The sequence below is a fragment of the Triticum aestivum genome, chromosome 5D, assembly GCF_018294505.1.
Source record: "Triticum aestivum cultivar Chinese Spring chromosome 5D, IWGSC CS RefSeq v2.1, whole genome shotgun sequence".
Taxonomy (NCBI): Eukaryota; Viridiplantae; Streptophyta; class Magnoliopsida; order Poales; family Poaceae; genus Triticum; species Triticum aestivum.
The window spans coordinates 447086559-447104897 of record NC_057808.1 but is presented as its reverse complement, the minus strand read 5'-3'; the positions used below and the strand labels follow the sequence as shown (position 1 = coordinate 447104897).

General features: G+C 42.3%; 1 protein-coding gene across 2 annotated transcripts; it reads right to left on the bottom strand.

The window, feature by feature from the left end:
- Nucleotides 1–6780: 6780 nt before the first annotated feature.
- LOC123125430 (BTB/POZ domain-containing protein POB1) lies at nucleotides 6781–14903 on the bottom strand. Of its 2 annotated transcripts, XM_044545923.1 has the most exons (5): nucleotides 10296–10632; nucleotides 8721–8827; nucleotides 8579–8642; nucleotides 7912–8191; nucleotides 6781–7796 (listed from the first exon to the last, which is right to left on the bottom strand). In XM_044545923.1, exons 1-5 carry the CDS (start codon nucleotides 10504–10506, stop codon nucleotides 7184–7186), a joined length of 1275 nt encoding a protein of 424 aa, XP_044401858.1. In that variant the 5' UTR covers nucleotides 10507–10632; the 3' UTR covers nucleotides 6781–7183. The 2 variants fall into 2 exon arrangements, with proteins under 2 accessions (XP_044401858.1, XP_044401860.1); XM_044545925.1 differs by lacking the exons at nucleotides 8721–8827; nucleotides 10296–10632 and adding an exon at nucleotides 14786–14903.
- Between the last annotated feature and the right edge of the window lie 3436 nt (nucleotides 14904–18339).

Below are 18339 nucleotides of genomic sequence, written 5' to 3'. Positions count from 1 at the left end.
TTTTTGCAGGAACCATCTTTCGATTTTGCTGCAACAGGGGAGGGTAGTTTTGGGCGGCGACGGCGATGGCCGCCAGGATTTTTTGCTGCATATAATTTTTGCTGGAACCAGCATTTGACTTTGCTACAACCGACGAGGATGGCGCTGGGACAGCGGTGGCCGGCATGATTTTTTTTTTGCTGCATTGATATTTCAATTTTGCTGGAAACCTTTTCAATTTTTCTGGAACCGTATCAAAAATTTGTTGAAACCATGTTTAGTTTTTGCTGGATCAAAACATTGTTTACTAGAAACAATTTTTAGTTTTTGCTGGAACCATATCGCTTTTCTGCTGGCATATCGCTTTTCTGCTGGAACCATGTTTTTTTTTGTTTCAAACCGGTGACATCCTGCTCTCGGTGTTTTTTTGCTGGAACCACCTGTCTGTTTTGCTGGAATCGGTGTCGAAGGGTGCTGGGACCTGTGTTGTGCTTGTTTGCTGGAACCAGCGGATCCAATTGCTGGAGTCGGTGAAGCATTTTGCTGCAACGGCAAAATCGATGGTGCCGGACTGCAGCGTTGTTTTTGCTGGAACGAAGCCATCGACGACGAGGCGGCGAGCGAGACTCCGGCAGCTGCGCGGGTGGGGGCAGGGATGCGATGGATTTTGGCGATCTGGGCTGCATCCTCTTTTTTATTCTTTTTTCTCCCGTGCGTGTTCAGATGCGAGATGTAGGGGACAAAACGCTCCTGATCTGACAGTTGGCAGTTAGCGCAGCGGACGCACGGGATGTGACCGGCCGAAACTTTCGGCCGTCGCACCGGCGCCTATAAGCGCCCAAAACAAAAGTAAACCAGTTCAGGGCACCTACCAAAAGGTTCCCAAAACTGGATGATGTTGTACGCGAACTGCGTACGCAAAATAGTCCAGCCATCGCGTCGCTCGCTCGCTTTGCCTGGGCAGTTTGACTTAACGCGCGGGATCCGGTTTGTTCGTGAATAATGTGTGGGGCAGTAACGTGATGGGGGGCACCCCTATTTCTCGCTTTAAGCGAGCAAAGGGGACAGCCTCGCGTCGGGAGGAACCCAGCTTGGCCGGCCCACGCACAAGCGAGGCTACAGCCTGCTTTTCTGTTTTTTTAACGTTTTCTGGTTTCGTTTTTTGTTTTATTTTGTAATTTTGCTTATAATTTAAAATATTTTAAATATACTAGTAAAAAGGCCTGTGTGTTGCAACGGAAGAAAAAAATACAACACGCTCTTAATTTAGAAAAAATGTTTTATAATCTGAGAATTTGTAGCTATTTCTTAAATACATGAAGAGTTAAAAAGGTTGTTAAAAAGATACATGATTTTTAATCATAAAAGGAGGTTTTTTGTCTGGAAAAGAACATTTTTTTATGGTCTCCTGTTGAGGCAGGTACTTGCGCCCCTACTTCATCACTATTTCTTGCCATACATGTCATACGTATTGGTCCCTGTTTCATCACTATTTATTTCTTATCAAACTTGTCTTTTATCTTATTTTTTGTCATGCATGCCTCCTTACTTTTTTTTATGCATTTCCTCTTTTTCTTCTTCTTATATATAGGAGAATAGCGCAACATCTCATCTTTACCGGATCTCCTCTGCATTTTCTGTTTTATTTATTTTGTAGCGGGCATCCTATTTTTACTGGGTCCTTTTATTTCTTGTCATGCATGTCCTTATTTATTGGGTGTCTCTAACAAATTTATCTTTAATCTGATGTCCAATCCAAATTTTGGTGAGGTATTCATCCCCCATCTAAATCAGTACTGGTATGAAGAAAAAATACGGATAATGCATTGTTGATTAACATTGCAGCCTAGATAGTATTCTTTTTAAAATTGTTAACAGGTAAAATAACATCATATTTAGATTCTACATAATTTTCTAATCAAATTCCATATACAATATGTTAAATTTGGAGTTACGGTTTAAAAGATATTAGTATTTAAAAAACATTTGATATGTACTGCGGATTTAATGTCAGAAACAGCAGGGGGTTTTCTAAAAAATAGCATGACGGACTAAGAATACCTATTTCTTTTATTATTTAAAATATATATTTCAAAAAAATCAACAAAAAACATTTGGAAAATGTTGAATAAGTATTTGAAAAATGTTGAACAAGTATTTCAAAAATGTTATCAAGCATTCAAAAAAATGTTGAACAAGTATTTAGAAATTGTTAATGTACTCCCTCCATTCCTAAATATTTGGCTTTCTAGATATTTCAAATGGACTACCACATATGGATGTTTATGGACATATTTTAGAGTGTAGATTCACTCATTTTGTTCCGTATGTAGTCACTTGTTGAAATATCTAGAAAGACAAATATTTAGGAACGGAGGGAGTAGTATTCAGAGAAATGTTGAACAAGTATTTCAAAAATGTTGATCAAGCATTCGAAAAATGTCGAACAAGTATTTAAAAAATATTAATCAAGCATTTTTAAAAATGTTGAACATGTATTTGAATAAAGTTTAACAAGTATGTGAAAAATGTTAATCAAGCATTCAAACAATGTTGAACGTGTATTTAAAAAATGTTGAACAAGAATTTTAAAAAAATGTTAATCAAGCATTCTAAAACTGTTGAAGAAATATTTGAAAAAATATGGAACAAGTATTTAAAAAATGTTGATCATGTATAAAAAATATTGAAAAAGTATTTGAAAAAATATTGGTCATGTATATAAGAACAGAATAAAAAACAGAAAGAAACAAAGAAAAACTAAAAAAATTAAAATCAAACAAAAATGGAGAAAAAAGGAAACCCAAACAAAAAATGAAGAAGAAAAAAGAAAATAAAAAACGAAGGAACAAGATGGAAAAAAAGAAACAAAAGAAAACGAAAGAGACGTTGAAAAGAAGAAAGAAAAAATCAAAGAAAATAAAGAAGGAAAATATGTAAAACCCGACTCTTTCCCTTCTAATAGGTCAGGCCTTACTTACCGTATGAAAACTCGAGTATAGCGCAGTGGTAAGCGATGTCGTTGTCAACTAGAAGATCGAATGATCGATTCCTCGTGCGTGCACTGAATTTTAACTCGCATTTATGTGATGGGCTGTGTTGTGGGCTATATACTCTCACTTCGGTCCGTGCTGCCCATTTGCGGCACGTCTCGGGCCATGTCGTGCGAAATCATTAATTAAGGAGTACTCATTACAAAGAACACTTCACCTTCCCAGGTCATGACAAGTGGCGCGCTGCAACCTTGTAGTTTTTCTTTTTTCATAGATCCGTTTATTCAAAACGTTTTATCTCTTAAACCGTGCGTCCAAATCTCAAACCGTTTTCACCATTGGATTCCTCGCGTCGAGATCTTTAAAACTAGATCCCATGTTGATAGGTTTTGACGTACTTTTTTCATGGAAAAACCGGACAAAAAAAACGGACGAAAAAACCAAATCGGGAGCACGTTTTTTCCTTTCCGAAAGAGGCACGCCCGTGCCTTTCGCGAAATCACAACCGTGCCTCTCGGGGAAGCAAAATCGTGACTCTCGTGAAAGGAAAAAAAACAGAAAACGTGTTTTTTTTCCTTTCCGAAAGAGGCACGCCCGTGACTCTCACGAAAGCACAACCGTGCCTCTGGCGAAAGCAAAACCGTGACTTTCGCGAAAGAAGAAAAAAACAGAAAACGCGTATTTTTTTCCTTTCCGAAAGGCACGGCCGTGACTCTCGCGAAAGCACAACCGTGCCTCTCGCGGAAGCAAAACCGTGACTCTCGCGAAAGAAAAAAAACAGAAAACACGTTTTGTTTTCCCTTTCCGAGAGGCACGGCCGTGACTCTCGCGAAAGCACAACCGTGTCTCTCGCGGAAGTAAAACTGTGACTCTGGAAAAAAAAACAGAAAACGCGTATTTTTTTTGTTTCCGAAAGGCACGACCGTGACTCTCGATAAAGCACAACCGTACCTCTCACGGAAGAAAAACCGTGACTTTTCGCAAAAGAAAAAAAAAGAAAACGCGATTTTTCGCGTAATTTTTTTTTTGAAAAGCTAAGGAAGACCGGGGGAAAACCAAAACGTCGAAAAAAACGGGAAAAAAACTGTTTAAAAAGCCGAAAACGCGTGTGGGAAAATAAAAAAAAAAACAAAATCTGGAGGGAGCATCCAGAGCGCAACACGTGGCAAATGGCTGAGAGCGCGCCAAGTGGCGTTGATCGTTGCGAGGCTTCCGAAGGAGCGCTCGTTAACTAGTTGCTCCCTCCATGTCGTGCTATGGGTTCTGCTACGTGTTCAGGCCTCATGTCTTGTCAAAAAAAGCCCGGACGAAGTCTCAGCATTATGCAGTAGCAGGAGAGGAGCACCCGTGAAGACATGGAGGGACTGTAAGTGTTGGCTGCCCCATGGGTAGTCCTAGCCATGGGCAGCCCGGCCCGAAAAAGCCCGACTCGACCCGGCCCGACACTGCTCCTGGGTCAGGTCCGGACCTAGGTTTTGAGGCTGAAGACCAGGATGGGCTGGGGCCGGCCCGCTGTTTTTGCCATTTAGTGAAGAGGCTCGGCCCGAGGCCCAATAGTTTTTTTGCAGTCGCGGGCCAGCCTTGGGCCTGAAAAGTAGGCCCGACGGCCGGGCTAGGCTCGGGCCTGAGTTTTCTACCTCGGGCTTGGTCAGGCCCGACCCAGTGGATGGCCAGGTATACCCACGGGATCCTCCTCCAGACCGACAACCTCCAGCAGCGACCGCCATCCCCACGCTCGCGGAATCAGGAGACGAAAACGCCCCAGCCACCACCTCAACATCATGGGATTGAGCTACAAGCATGTCAAGGGGATGATCGGGGATGGCCGTATGAACATTCAGACGTGACGAAAACAGGCTATGATCAGGCAGCCCTTCTAGAGAAGACGGGTTGGGCCCAAATTCCAACACCTGCACCTAAAGAATCACAGCAAGATCCTGATCAAGCGACCTCAAGAAACCACGGATGGCAATAGCAGCGGCAACGACCTCTGGGCCTCGGGGGCGCCACTATATCTTGCCTTCAGCGAGTCCAGCTTCTGATTCGCTGTAGGGGTGAGCGCGATGGGCCGACCAACGCGCGTGGCAAGCTACAACCTCTTTTTCTGGGGTTTTTTTTTCTGTTTTCTGTTTTCATTTTTTACTTTATTTTTGTACTTTTGTTTATTATAGTTTAAGATATTCTAAACATATATATTACAAAAAACACTCAACAAAAAGTATTTGAAATATGTTCTTTTACAGAAATACAGTAAGGGAGGCCCTTACAGTATAATTGATGCAACAAACCCAAACTGCAAATACCATCCCTTGAACCCGCGTGAGTGGAAAGGCATCAACTCCTTTCCATCACAAGGCTATTCCTTAGTCTGCTATTTGAAAATATGTTGAACACGTATTTGAAAAATGGTAATCAAGCATTTAGAAAAATGTAAAACGTGTATATAAAAATTGTTGATCATGTATTAAAAATAAAAAAATTATCATGTATATAAATATGTCAATTAAGCATTTTTGAAAAAAAATACTGAACAAGTATTTGGAAAATGTTAATCAATCATTTGAGAAATGTTACATGTGTATAGAAAAAATAATGAAAAAATTGATCATTTATATAAAAATGTTAATCAAGCATTAAAAAAATTGTTGAAAACATGTTTAAAAAATGTTAATCAAGCGTTTGGAATATGTTAGAGTGTATATAAAAAATATTGACCATGTATTAAAAAAATTTAATCTTTTTATTTGGAAACTGTTAATCAAGCATTTAAAAATGTTAAAATGTAAACCATGTATTCCAAAAATGTTAATCAAGCATTTTAAGATGTGAAAACGTGTATAGAAAAAATGTTCACCATGTCTTATAAAAATGTTTAATTTTTTTCTTGTTGTCGAAGGCGAATTCGAAGCCTGCGTCCACCTCCTCCTCCCTCGCCGTCCTCGGCTCTGACCCCGCCCCCGTTGACGTGTCGCCTCCGGCCATGCGTGTGCCCAAGCAATACCTCTCCGAGTATTACGTTATTTCTGATACTACGTTATAAACTCATTGGTCTAAGGGCGGCAATACCTCTCCATGTGCCCAAGCATGCCTATGTAATGTACAATCGGTTCAGTTCTCGTAACCATTTGGATGGAGTATAATTTAGGTACGGATCACCTCACCCCGGTTGATTCTTAAAAAGTAGTACTATCAATGAGTGGTGAGAATGGCATTTTTCATGTCGATGATTCGCCTCCGCCATATTTGCAAGTTGGAAAATGTGCTTGCATGATACATATTCAAATCTTGGATGTGACAGTCACATAGTGATCATCATTTTCCAAAACTTGTTACCTGCTATGTCCTGATCACTGCCCATCCCATTTGGCATGGTGCAAGTGTTGTAAGTTGCAGATTCCCTTGTTCTTTCTGGTGAGCAATCTAAAGATCTGGTACCACTATCACCAACCATGGCTGATACCACAAGTACACAAACGCTCAGCCTGAAAAGCTCTCAAGCTGCTGCTTCATTTACTACTCAGTGATATACACAGCCGCAGTACATCTATGGTCTGCGTACAGAAAACATAAGTGTACGTTGTTAGATCAACATGCCAGAGTAATTTGCATTAGAGGGTGTCTGGAAACACAAACTCAGTAATCTTTCTGCCTGTTACAATTTCAGCCATCTACTGAGATGCTAAAAGGTGAGCAGCAACTGAAAAACATGAATCTTGAAGCTGATTCCAGCCATGGTTTAAAACAAGTCTCAGCCTACTGGCAACAATAACATTCAGGAAAAGGAACTAGACATTCACTGAACTTTTCTTCATCCGCAAAGCAACAGGGTTTTGTGAAGATTGACCAATACAGCAGCACATGATGCCAAAGTCCATATAGCCACAGAGCACGCAAGTTATAACATAAATCAGATTACAAGGATTACATAATGATAATAGCATAACATAGATCATAAGGATAGCATTCCCTCGAATCAAACTATCAAAGAGATCCTCAGCAATACTCCGGCACCAAACTCTAGATATTTACATGCAACATTAATTCTAGTCACCAAAAGGGAGCAGCGCAAAATACTACTGTAACAAATAACTATAGCACCCAGGATCAGGTTTCTTCGTACTTCAGAATGACAGGGGCTGCTCCTCGCTCAGCAAAAACAAAAAGGGACTTGAGCGCGGCACACAAAAAGCTAGCAGCTAATGCACGCGTTACTACGCCTGCTGTGATATCTTCACATGAACTCGCACATGGAGTTTGCCGTCGATGAAAAAGGTGCTGTCGTCAGCCATTAACTCCGACCAAGGAACCTTGCATCCAACAGTTTGCCTAGTATTGGGGGGAGTGGTGTGCCTGTGTTTGGTGACAAACTCCAGCGAACGTCTTGTCATTACCTCAATCTTATAATCTATAGGCCCCCATGTCGCCCCTTTGCCTTCTATCATATTTATTGAGAGGTTAAAAAACTGCAACTGCTCCTTCTCCTTACAGCATGCCGAGATGAAGAAGGCAAGCCCTTCGCAATTGAACGGCACTGAACGCACCGTTCCTAATGGGAAGAGATTGTTGCACAGATCACGGTTTATAGTGAAGTTAACTATGTTAGACGGATGATCAATTCGAATGGCATCGGTCATACTGAGTGGCACTAATGGAAGTAACCTTGAACTCAAAATCTTGTCCCTTTCCTCTGAATTTGGGTACTGTGAACGTGCCCACCTGAGCACAAAGTCATAGATGGATTCTTCAGATGCAGTCCGAGGGCGATTGCTTGATAAGATGGCCTGGATCCCAGCAAGAGGGACCCTCATGAGTTCATCTTGAAACCTGAAATGAGATGAAGCCATGTAATGCCTTGAGATTATGATTTTGTGACAACAATGTCCACATGTTTCCTCAAAAATGAAAAATGAGATCTCAAAATCCAAAGGGGGTCGCTTACTCTGTTGACAGAAAATCCTTGTACCATTGAGCAAGGAATTTTTTGGCCGTCTTTGTCAGGGTGGCAGCCATAGAAATGGAACAAGGAAGATCTAGGCACCTCACTGCCGATTTTGGGGTCATAGGCAGGCGTGACAAACGCTGACAGCAATGCTCCATGCAAGAAACGACCTCAAATTTGTCAGCAGCCATCAAGATGTCAACCAAAAGAGTGGGCTCAATTGCTGGTGTCAACTTTCCACTATACATAAAGTGTAAAAGCTCCTTGAAGGCCCTTTCCTCTGTTCCAAGTAAGAAATGAAAGCAAGGAAGTGGAACAGTTAAATATATCTCAAATGGCAATAGTTCAATAAAGAAGTACATAAGAATTAAGACAACTATGGTTTTATGCATAGATGATTATTTAAGTATGACAATTGACTTTCAATAATCAGTTGGGAAACCTGTAATGCATGAAAAAGAAATCCATTTTATAGGCAAAGCCTGCAGAGGAAATGAGAATAGCCAATTTGTTATGAAAGTAGAAAAGATTGGCATGATAATCGAAACAGGCCTCTACATAATAACATTTCAAAAGGTACATACATAAACAACACAACCACAATAGCAAATTAGAATTAATATTGGTTATAAGAAGATGAAGAAGAGTCACCATACACTTGAGTTACCTGAATCAGCAATTCTAATCGTTGCATGTCTCTGGCAAGATTCTTTCATGCCATTTGAGAAAAGCTAAAAGTCATGAAATTTAACAGGGAGTTGAGTCAACTGATTATAAAACAAACGCATTTCACAAGATACCAGGATTACCTTGAGAAAGAAAGGACTCTTTGCAGCAAGAATCACCGAACAGACACGCATGGTCTTGACTTGTAAAATTACCAGAGTACAAGAGTCAATACCTTCTCCATCATGATCTGCAAAACACCAAGGTCAGATAAATATAGAGAAACATGCAAAACTAGAGAAGGCACATGAAAGAGTTACTAGAAAAAGATTTGGGTTGTACTCCCTCCGTAAAGAAATATAAGAGTGTTTAGATCACTACTTTAGTGATCTAAACGCTCTTATATTTCTTAACAGAGGGAGGGAGTACTACCTAGTTGATCAACAGACTGTGCCATTACTGTACCAACATGCCAGTGTGTACCACAGTCAATATATGTCTGTACTGCTTAAAAGTAAGTGATTAACACCAAGCTAATGTACACATTAAATGTTTGAACGCAAAACCTACAGAAATTAAGGTGAACATGAACTAATGTTCACTTCAAATGTGGTGTTGACATCAAATGTGGAACAGGGGCTCCTCCATCATGAAGGATGACATATGCTTATATAAAAGAACTCACAAACTAATGTTCACTTGAAAGATGACAGCTGCTCATTCATATGAATTTCTAACCTTTGGATGCTACATTTAGAGATATAACATCTGTAGATTTAATGTACTCCCTCCCATAATATAAGATGTTATTACAACCAATACTATATAGCAATCAAGCTAATTTCATGTGAAAGATATGAAATAATTGATTAGCTTGTTCCTTTAATCTAAGGCTGAAGCATTGTGCTGCCTGGATCACATGTAGGTAAGGGAATCACACATAACTACCATGTAACCAGTATGTATGTCACCAGCCTCCAGCCTACTCCCTCCGTCCTTAAAAGAGTGTACTTCCAACTTTATTGGAAAGTCAAACTTTTTTATGTTTGACCGTATTTATACAATAATAGACCAACATTTATGCCATCAAATTAGTAGCATTCGATTCATGATAAAATATAATTTTGTCATATACCTATTTGGTTTCACAAGCATTGACATATTTTTGTACAAACTCGGTCAAACTTTAAGACAGTTTGACCCTCCAACAAAGTTGGAAGTACATTCTTTTAAGGACGGAGGGAGTACAAACCTAGCACAAACAAATTGTTCTGAATCTATCTAGTTTGAACACCAGATCTACTGCATTTCAATTGGACGCATAGACAAAATAAAGATATTTTTTAGAAAAGGAGACAAAATAAAGATATGTAATAATTTGTTAACTGGTTCTTCAGAATAAACTTGGTATTGATTCATCCGAGAAAAAAAATTGTCAGAGAACCTGGAATGCAACTTAAGACTAAACCACAAATCTCTAATTGCAAACAGAAGTAACTGAAACTCCCAAATAAGACAGAAATTCCGCACAAATCCACATCCTGGTTGAGTGAAATAAGATAAATTTACATCCATGTAGTCACTCATCCTGCAGGCGCATACACGTACGCACGTACATCTGTGCTTATAGATTAATTAATTACTAGGGGTAATGTACTCCATTACTAGTGTGGAGTATAATGCTGATGGCCAGTGGCGCCGTGCCTGTACGTACGCACCTTCGGCCTCCTCGCGGCGGCGCTTGCGGCTGGCGGCGTCGGTGCCGGACCCGGGCGCGTCGTCGCTGCCGACGACCTCTAGGCGCAGTACCTTATCGGAGAAAGCATCATTGCCGAAGGCGAAGGCGAAGGCGAAGTCGAAGCCCCCGTCCACCTCCGTCCCCGGCCCCGCGCCCAGGCGCGCGCCTGCCATCGGCGCTGTCAGAGGCATTGCTGTGCTGCGCTATCCGGCGGCCGTAACCCTAGCTGGCTGGCGGCAGGGGAAAGGGCGAGGTAGAGAGAGAGCAGGGGGGCTGGGGAAATGTTGTGCTGGGCGTTTGGGCTGAGAGGTCGCACGCCACGCCATTGATGGTGATGTGACCTCGCCGTGCGCGAGTGGCGAAAAACTTTGACCGCGGGCGCGCGCGCGCGCGCTCACTCCTTCCCCAAATTCGAACGCCGAGGCGGGAAAGAAATGATTTGTGTTCTCACGCGCCGGCGATGCACGTCATCCGTGAAGGCCTAGTCTTCGTGCGCGGCTGTATTCGAGAGGAGACTGTGTGTGAGATCTCATGTAAAAACTTATCCATATGTTCAAACATTCTCAAAAAATTTATCGATATACATATGTATAACCTTGAACATTTTATTTAAAAATTATCTTTTAAAAAAATTTGAAACCTTTTTCAAGTACCAATTATTTAAAGGAGAAAAAAAGAAAACAGAAAAGAAAAAAGAAAAACAGACCGCCCGCACATGGGCTGGCCCAAACGAGCGCACTGCGTCTTCTCCCAGCGTGCAAAGCGCAGTATAGGAGGTTTCTACTCCGTGGGCCGGCCCAGATGGAGGATTCCTCTGTGTGAAATGTTTTTTTGTCATTTATAGATGGCATTGGTGGGTAATATTTTATAATTTTAAAGGCAATTTATATGATGTACCGCCAGAAGCATTAATGACTTTATTATTAGGTGTAGATAGATATAGATATAGATATAACGATTCCGCCTCGGCTTGGAGGGAGTAGTATCCCATCAGCTTTGGATGTGACAGCCACATAGTGATCTGCATTTTTCAAAACTTGTAACCTGCCATGTCCTGCTCACTGCCCAGCCTATTATTGCATGGTGCAAGTGTTGTAAGTTGCAGATTTCCCTTGTTCTTTTGGGTGAGCAATCTCAAGAACTGGTATTTGCTTGCTGAATCACACACGGCACCACCACCACCAATCACATTCAGGTAAAGAGGCTGGATACATTCGGCTAGTGAATAAACTTTCTAAAATTCATTTACACTGAAATCCCTTATATGCAAAGCAACAGTCTTGTCGACGTTCAACTATACAGCAGTATTCAGTCCTGGGATGACACGTTAAAACATTCCTGTTTCCAGGGAGCACACATGGTTAAATGAAATTTATCGACTGCCAGGAAGTATGTACTGAAATGTTCCAAGGATACTCACCAACTGATGACAACATAATACAGATTCTAGAGATTACACTACACTACACTACACACAATTAGAGAGGAACATATATCAGCCAACTTAAAAACAATACATTAACATGCAGAAACACTCACATGCACACATAACAGTTTTGATATGCTGAGACGGTGAAACCCCCGGCATCAAATTCGAGATGTTTGCATGCTACAAAACCAGTCATCAAAGGAGAGCAAAACAAATGCTAGCAAATAACTAGAGCACACAGTTAAGGTTCCTCATGTTTCAGAATAACAGGGGTGCCTCCTCGCTCGCAAAAGGAAAAAGGGACTTGGGCGAGGCACATCAAGCTAGCAGCTGCTACATGCATCCCTATGGCTTCAGCTTTATGCCCTTATCTTGACATTAACTCGCAGATGGAGTTCATTGTCAACGAAGAGGGGCTGTTGTCAGCAATGAACTCCGACCAAGGAATGCCAAATAGATCACTGCGTCCAACAGCCTCCTCACGATCAGTGGTGAAGGTGCCCTTGTAACAGGTCACAAACTGCAATAACGGCCTTGTCTTTGCGATAGGGAGCTTTTCACGTAAAACAGACGTGACGGCATAGTTAAATATTCTACCACCAAGGTCCGTGGCGGTATACAGTTATACTCTACCGCCAGGCACTATGACGGTAAGAAAAAGGGTCAGATCATGAAATTGTTTGAGACTGGGTCAGATCTTGCTTAACTTTCCAAAAAGGGTTAAACAACGAATTTGGCCGCATGCCGTCCATGTGCACCGCACGGCAACATCACCACCTTGCTCGCTGTCTGTCGTCGTGACTGACTCCTGACTGATCACTCTTGCTAGCTAGTAGTTCAAGAAGAGCTGCGACGCCCACCATCTTCTGTCTGTTCCAAGAGGAACTAGGAATAACTGCAAGTTCAGTGTCCATCCACCCGTATGAAATGGCCACGCTACAAAATTTCCTTTTCTTTCTTTCTGGTGTCCGATTTCAGGAACTGGTTCTCGTTTGGTGAATGGCATGATGCTAAGGTTTCAGGCCCATGCATTCTTGTACTATCTTTCAATAGGAACCCCGAACCTCAAAGCTCAGGCTCCTGCTTATTTTGTTAGTACTAAGGTGAAAATGCCATAGTAATCTGCATTCAAGGGAACATAAAAATCATCCCAGTTTCAACCATGTACAGAAATACTAATAGGTGAACAACAAGAGCAACCGAAAAGTATACCCAAAAACCATGGCACTTGAAGGTGACTTTCAGTTGTAGTTTGATGGCATTGGCAAGTGTCGGCCTACTCACAGCAGCCACATTCAGGTAACCTGGATTCATTGGTCTAACTGAACAAACTAGTGAGTAAACTTTCGAAAATTCATTTACGTTGAAATCCCTAATCTGCAAAGCAATAGACTTTGTCAACAGTGAACTAGACAAAAGTATTCAGTCCTGGGGTAACCCACATTGCTTCGGTTCCGGTTTCCAGGGAGCACACATTGTTAAAATAAATCTATCTGACTACCAGGAAGCATGTAATAAAACATCCAGCGATAATCAGCAAAAGATCATCACATAACATAGATTTTAAGGATTATACTCCAAATTAGAGAGTCAGCGATATATATCAGCCAACTTACGACGAAGTGTACATAAACTGGCCAGCACGTTCTGTGCGTAGCAGAACACACACATGTGCTGAGATGGTGAACCCCCAGCATCAAATTTTCACATGCTACGTTACAGTCGCCAAAAGGAAGAGCAAATGCTAGCAAATAACTAGAGCATCACAGTTCAGGTTCTGAATGGTTCAAAAGGGCAGGGGCTTCTCCTCGCTCGCAGAAACAGGAAGGGAATAGGGGCAAGGCACATCAAGCTAGTGGCTAAGGCACGCAACCACTACAGCTTCAGAATACTCTTCATGCTTTGTATGAAATCTGACAATAAGGCATTTGCCTTGTGTACACTCACTGTTGGAATTAAAAAAGAACTCAAGATCCTGCGACTTTCCTCCGAATTTGGGTACCATGAACAGGCCCACCTGATCACAAAGTCATAGGCGGCTACTTCAGATGCAACCTCAAGGTCATTCCTTGTCAAGATGGCCATAATCCCAGGGAAAGGGATCCTCATTAGTTCATCTTGGAACCTGACATGAGACAAAACCATGCAATGCCTTGAGATAATGATTTTTTGAGACAACAATGTTCTTTCACTTGAGATAATGAAGGAAAAAAATAGGGTATCTCACTCCAACAGGGGTTACTTACTCCGGGAATTTCTTGTACCTTTCACTTTCAGCAAAGAATTTCTGGGCTGCCCCTTGGAGGGCAGCTGCCATTGAAATGCAACATGGGAGATCTAGGCACCTCACTGCCGATTCTAGGTTCATAGGAAGGTCTATGAGCCGATGACCGCAGAGCTTCATGCAAGAAACAACCTCAAATTTGTCAGCAGCCATCAAGATATCAAGCAGAAGAGTGGGCTCAGTCGGTGTCAACTTTCCACTATACATAAAGCCTAAAAGCTCCATGAAGGCCGTTTCCTCTGTTCCAAATAAGAAATGAAAACAAGGAGGCATCAGGATTAATAAAAAAAATCAATAAATCTCAAACGGAAACACTTAAAAAACACCAAAAAGGGGATAGCTATTTTTTATGCCCAGACGATTATTTAAGCATGACTATTGACTATCAGTAATCAATTGGTAAACCAGTAACGCACAAGAAAATATTCATTTGGCAGTGAGAATAGCCAATTCATTATAAAAGTATAAAAGTGTGGCAGGAAACTCTAAAACAGGCCTCTCTATAATAATCACATTTTTACAAATTAAAAAAAACATAACACAATAATACAATCACAATAGCAAACTAGAGCCATCGATTATAAGAAGATGAAGAAGAGTACATTGCACAGTTGACTTACCTGAATCAGCAATTCTAACTGTTGCATGGGTTTGACCAGATTCTTTCATGCCATTTGAGAAAAGCTAAAAAGCAGGAAGTTTATCAGAAGGATGAGTCAACTGATTATAGAACAAATGCATAGATTGTCAGAATTACCTTCAGAAAGAAAGAACTTTTTGCAGCAAGGATCACCGAACTGACATGTATGGTCTTGACTTGTATTATCGGTGTACCCATCACAGTACAAGAAGAGTCAATATCCTCTTCATCCCCACCTGCGAAAATCAAAGGTCGGATAATATAGAAGAAAATGCAAAGCTAGAGAAGAAGAGGCACGGAACAGAACTACTTGACAAGTTTTTTTGTTCTTAAACTATATGGAACCTCATATTCTCTATGTGCGAGATTCATTTGATCAACCTCAAGAACTGCAAGAAATGTTAAATATCACAAAAACTGGATATACATTGAGTTGCATGAAACATAATAAGCATGCTAATGTAATCATAAATGTTTCCCCAGGGATTCTATTAGAATTTTGTATGACTGCACTCAATAATCAAAGGTAAAGGGGACACTTGCTAATATAATCAGGGAACAATTTCTTCACATGCAAGCATGCATTCAAGAAATAAAAATTTGACAAATCTGTTCTTCTGTTTGTTTTGGACCTTTGGTGCTACGTTTGGAGATATGACAACCGCGGATTCAGTGCAGAGATCAAAGAAAATAATTTTTTCTTGGGAAAGATTGCTGAAGTATTGTGCTGCTTGGATCACACCCACCTACGGGCTACACGGATCATGCATAAACACACATAACCTGTAGGTATCTCACCAGCATATACAGTGTAATACCCCGGATGTAACTTTCCATATTTCTAACTCCAACTCTTGCCCTTTTTGGCTATGTGTTATGATATTCCCTCCGTGGTTGGGTTTTGTTTTTCGTTTTGCATTTTGTTCATGTCATGCATCTCATATCATGTCATCATGTGCACCTCATTTGCATACGTGTTCGTCTCATGCATCCGAGCATTTTCCCCGTTGTCCGTTTTGCAATCCGGCACTCCCACCTCCTCCGGCGCACCCCTCTTGTTTCTTTTCGTGAGCGGGTGTTAAACGTTCTCGGAATGGACCGAGGTTTGTCAAGTGGCCTTGGTATACCACCGGTAGACCACCTGTCAAGTTTCGTTTCATTTGGAGGTCGTTTGATGCTCCAACGGTTAACCGAGCAACCGCAATGTCCTTTTGTGTGTTGCAGCAAAACCCCCCTCCAAACAGCCCACAACCCATCTAAGTCCCTTCCATGCTCTAGGTCGTTCGATCACGATCGTGTGGGCGAAAACCGCACTCCATTTGGAGTCTCCTAGCCCCCTCTACCTATAAAAACACCTCCCCCTCCGAAATTTCGGGCAAAACCACCCCTAACCCTAGCAAAATCGCCCCGCCGCCGCCCGCAGCCTACCAGAGGGCGCCACGGCCGGCCCCCGCGGCCCGGTCGCCCCGAGCCCGTGCGCCTCCCCCGCCGCCGTCTTCCTCCGCCGCAGGCCCGCCAGGCCCACGGGGAGCCCGCCCCGGGCCAGATCCCGCGCTGGCGCCCGGCCGCCCGTCCTCTCTGCCGGCGCCGCCGCGCCCGTCGACCCCGCGCCTCCTGCGCCAGCGCCGCCGCGCCCCGCCATCAGCCGCCCCCGCCAGCGCCCGAGCGCGCGCCCCGCCGCCCGACGCCCACCGCCGCCTCCTCTCCCTCGCCGCCCGCGCCTCCTCCGGCCCATCTCCGGCGACCCCGAGCCCTCCAACTCCGGCGCCCTTCCTCCTTCTCTGCTCCGGCGAGCCTCGGCCGCGCCAGATCTCGATCCGACCAACGGTTGACTTTCTTCCCCCCGAAATTCTCCAAGTCCCAGATATTTTACAATATATGGCTCTGTTCATTGCATCATAACTATCTGCATACTGCTCCGTTTTGCATGCATGATATATCGAAATGTTCGCCTCGAGATGCTCTTCATTTTATTCCATTATGCCATGTTCATTTGATTCCATCTTGATGCCCAAATCTCTGGTGCAAGAGTGCTATATGCTGTTAACTGCTGTTACTTATCAGAACTTGAGGATTTGTTATTTTTGTTGCATTTGATGTGTGCATCTTATGAGTAGGAGCTCTACATGTGTTTTGATGTATGCCATGCCATCTTTACAGAGGTGTATGCCATGTATTTTTGTGATCTCTGTGGTGACTAGCACAAGTATGCAAATTAGGCTTCGCGATGTTTCTGATTTCAGGGACTTCGTATTTTCACTAAGTTTGTTTCTGCTGTTATTTTGTTGCCATGTATCCATGTGGCTACAGAGAGATCCATGCTCCTTTTGAGCATGTCCAGTAAGGATGTTTTGTAGATATAGTTGTTCTCTATCCATACATGCCCCTGTTTGCAATTATGGAGTGCCATAGCATGTCTTAATCTTGCTCTACTTTTGCTATAAAATATTTCAGGCAGATTGTTAACATGATATTCAATTTTGCCAAGGTTGTTGTAGTTGTTTCATATATGCTATGAATTTTCTCTTGCCATGGATAGCTTCATAAACATGCCGTCTTGCTGTAGGTATGCTTGTTTTGTCATGATTTGCTTTGCGATGAGTGCATCAAGCTCACCAAGATGCCTACATAATGCTGTTACTGCCATGCTCTGTTTTCTGCTAAGTCCGAAACCTGTTAACGAAACTTGCTATGTTTACCTGGTTGCCATCATATCTTCTGGTCCTTTTTGGCTCATGGTCAGTAAGGGACTTTTGTTCTATGCATTTAGTAGATTCATTCCATGCCTTGTTTTTCCATGTGAAGTTCCTGTAGCATATGTTTTGCTTGCTCTGAACATTGCTATCTGATGCTGTTTATGCCATGTCCAGTAATTTCAATGTGTCTGTGAACCTGATATCTTTTGCACTTTTGCCATGCTTGTTTGAACCTGTTATGTTGTGATATAGCCGTAGCTCAGTGTTCATCTTTTGTCAAGCATCCCCTGTAGATTGCTGTCATCTGCTTTGTTGCTATGTTGGGGTGCTGTAGCATAGTTACTTGTCGCATTCTAAGTGCCATCATGCTGTTAATCGCAGATTCGTGCCATTTTTGTTTTGCTTGCCATTTGCAAACCGTGTATCCGTTTCCGGTGATCTTTATATCGATTTCGACCGAAATCATATCATCTTTCCAGTGGCATGCTTGGTTTGCCAATTTACTGCCTTGTTCATCATTTTTCTTCCGGAGCACGCATATGCATCGCATATCATATCCCGCATATCATGCATGTTTTGCATCATGTTGCTTGTGCATTTCCCGTGATTGATTGTGGTTCCGTTGCTTATGTTCTTGTTTTGGGTAGAGCCGGGAGACGAGTTCGTGAACGAGGAACCTGTTGAGTACGCTTACGAGGATCAAGCTTTCGACAACTCTGAGAACCTTGCAGGCAAGATGACCATACCCTCGAAATCACTTCTATCTTTGCTTTGCTAGTTGTTCGTTCTATTGCCATGCTGCGCTACCTACCACTTGCTATATCATGCCTCCCATATTGCCATGTCAAGCCTCTAACCATCCTTTCCTAGCAAACCGTTGTTTGGCTAAGTTACCGCTTTTGCTCAGCCCTTCTTATAGCGTTGTTAGTTGCAGGTGAAGTTGAAGTTGGTTCCATGTTGGAACATGGATATTTT

Excerpts from the sequence above, each read along its gene's own strand:
- LOC123125430 (XM_044545923.1), bottom strand. The coding sequence starts at position 10,506 with ATGCCTCTGACAGCGCCGATGGCAGGCGCGCGCCTGGGCGCGGGGCCG. Across the intron at positions 8,643-8,720 it reads AGAGTCCTTTCTTTCTCAAG|CTTTTCTCAAATGGCATGAA; the intron begins GTAATCCTGGTA and ends CATGACTTTTAG. Across the intron at positions 8,192-8,578 it reads GATTAGAATTGCTGATTCAG|AGGAAAGGGCCTTCAAGGAG; the intron begins GTAACTCAAGTG and ends TACTTGGAACAG.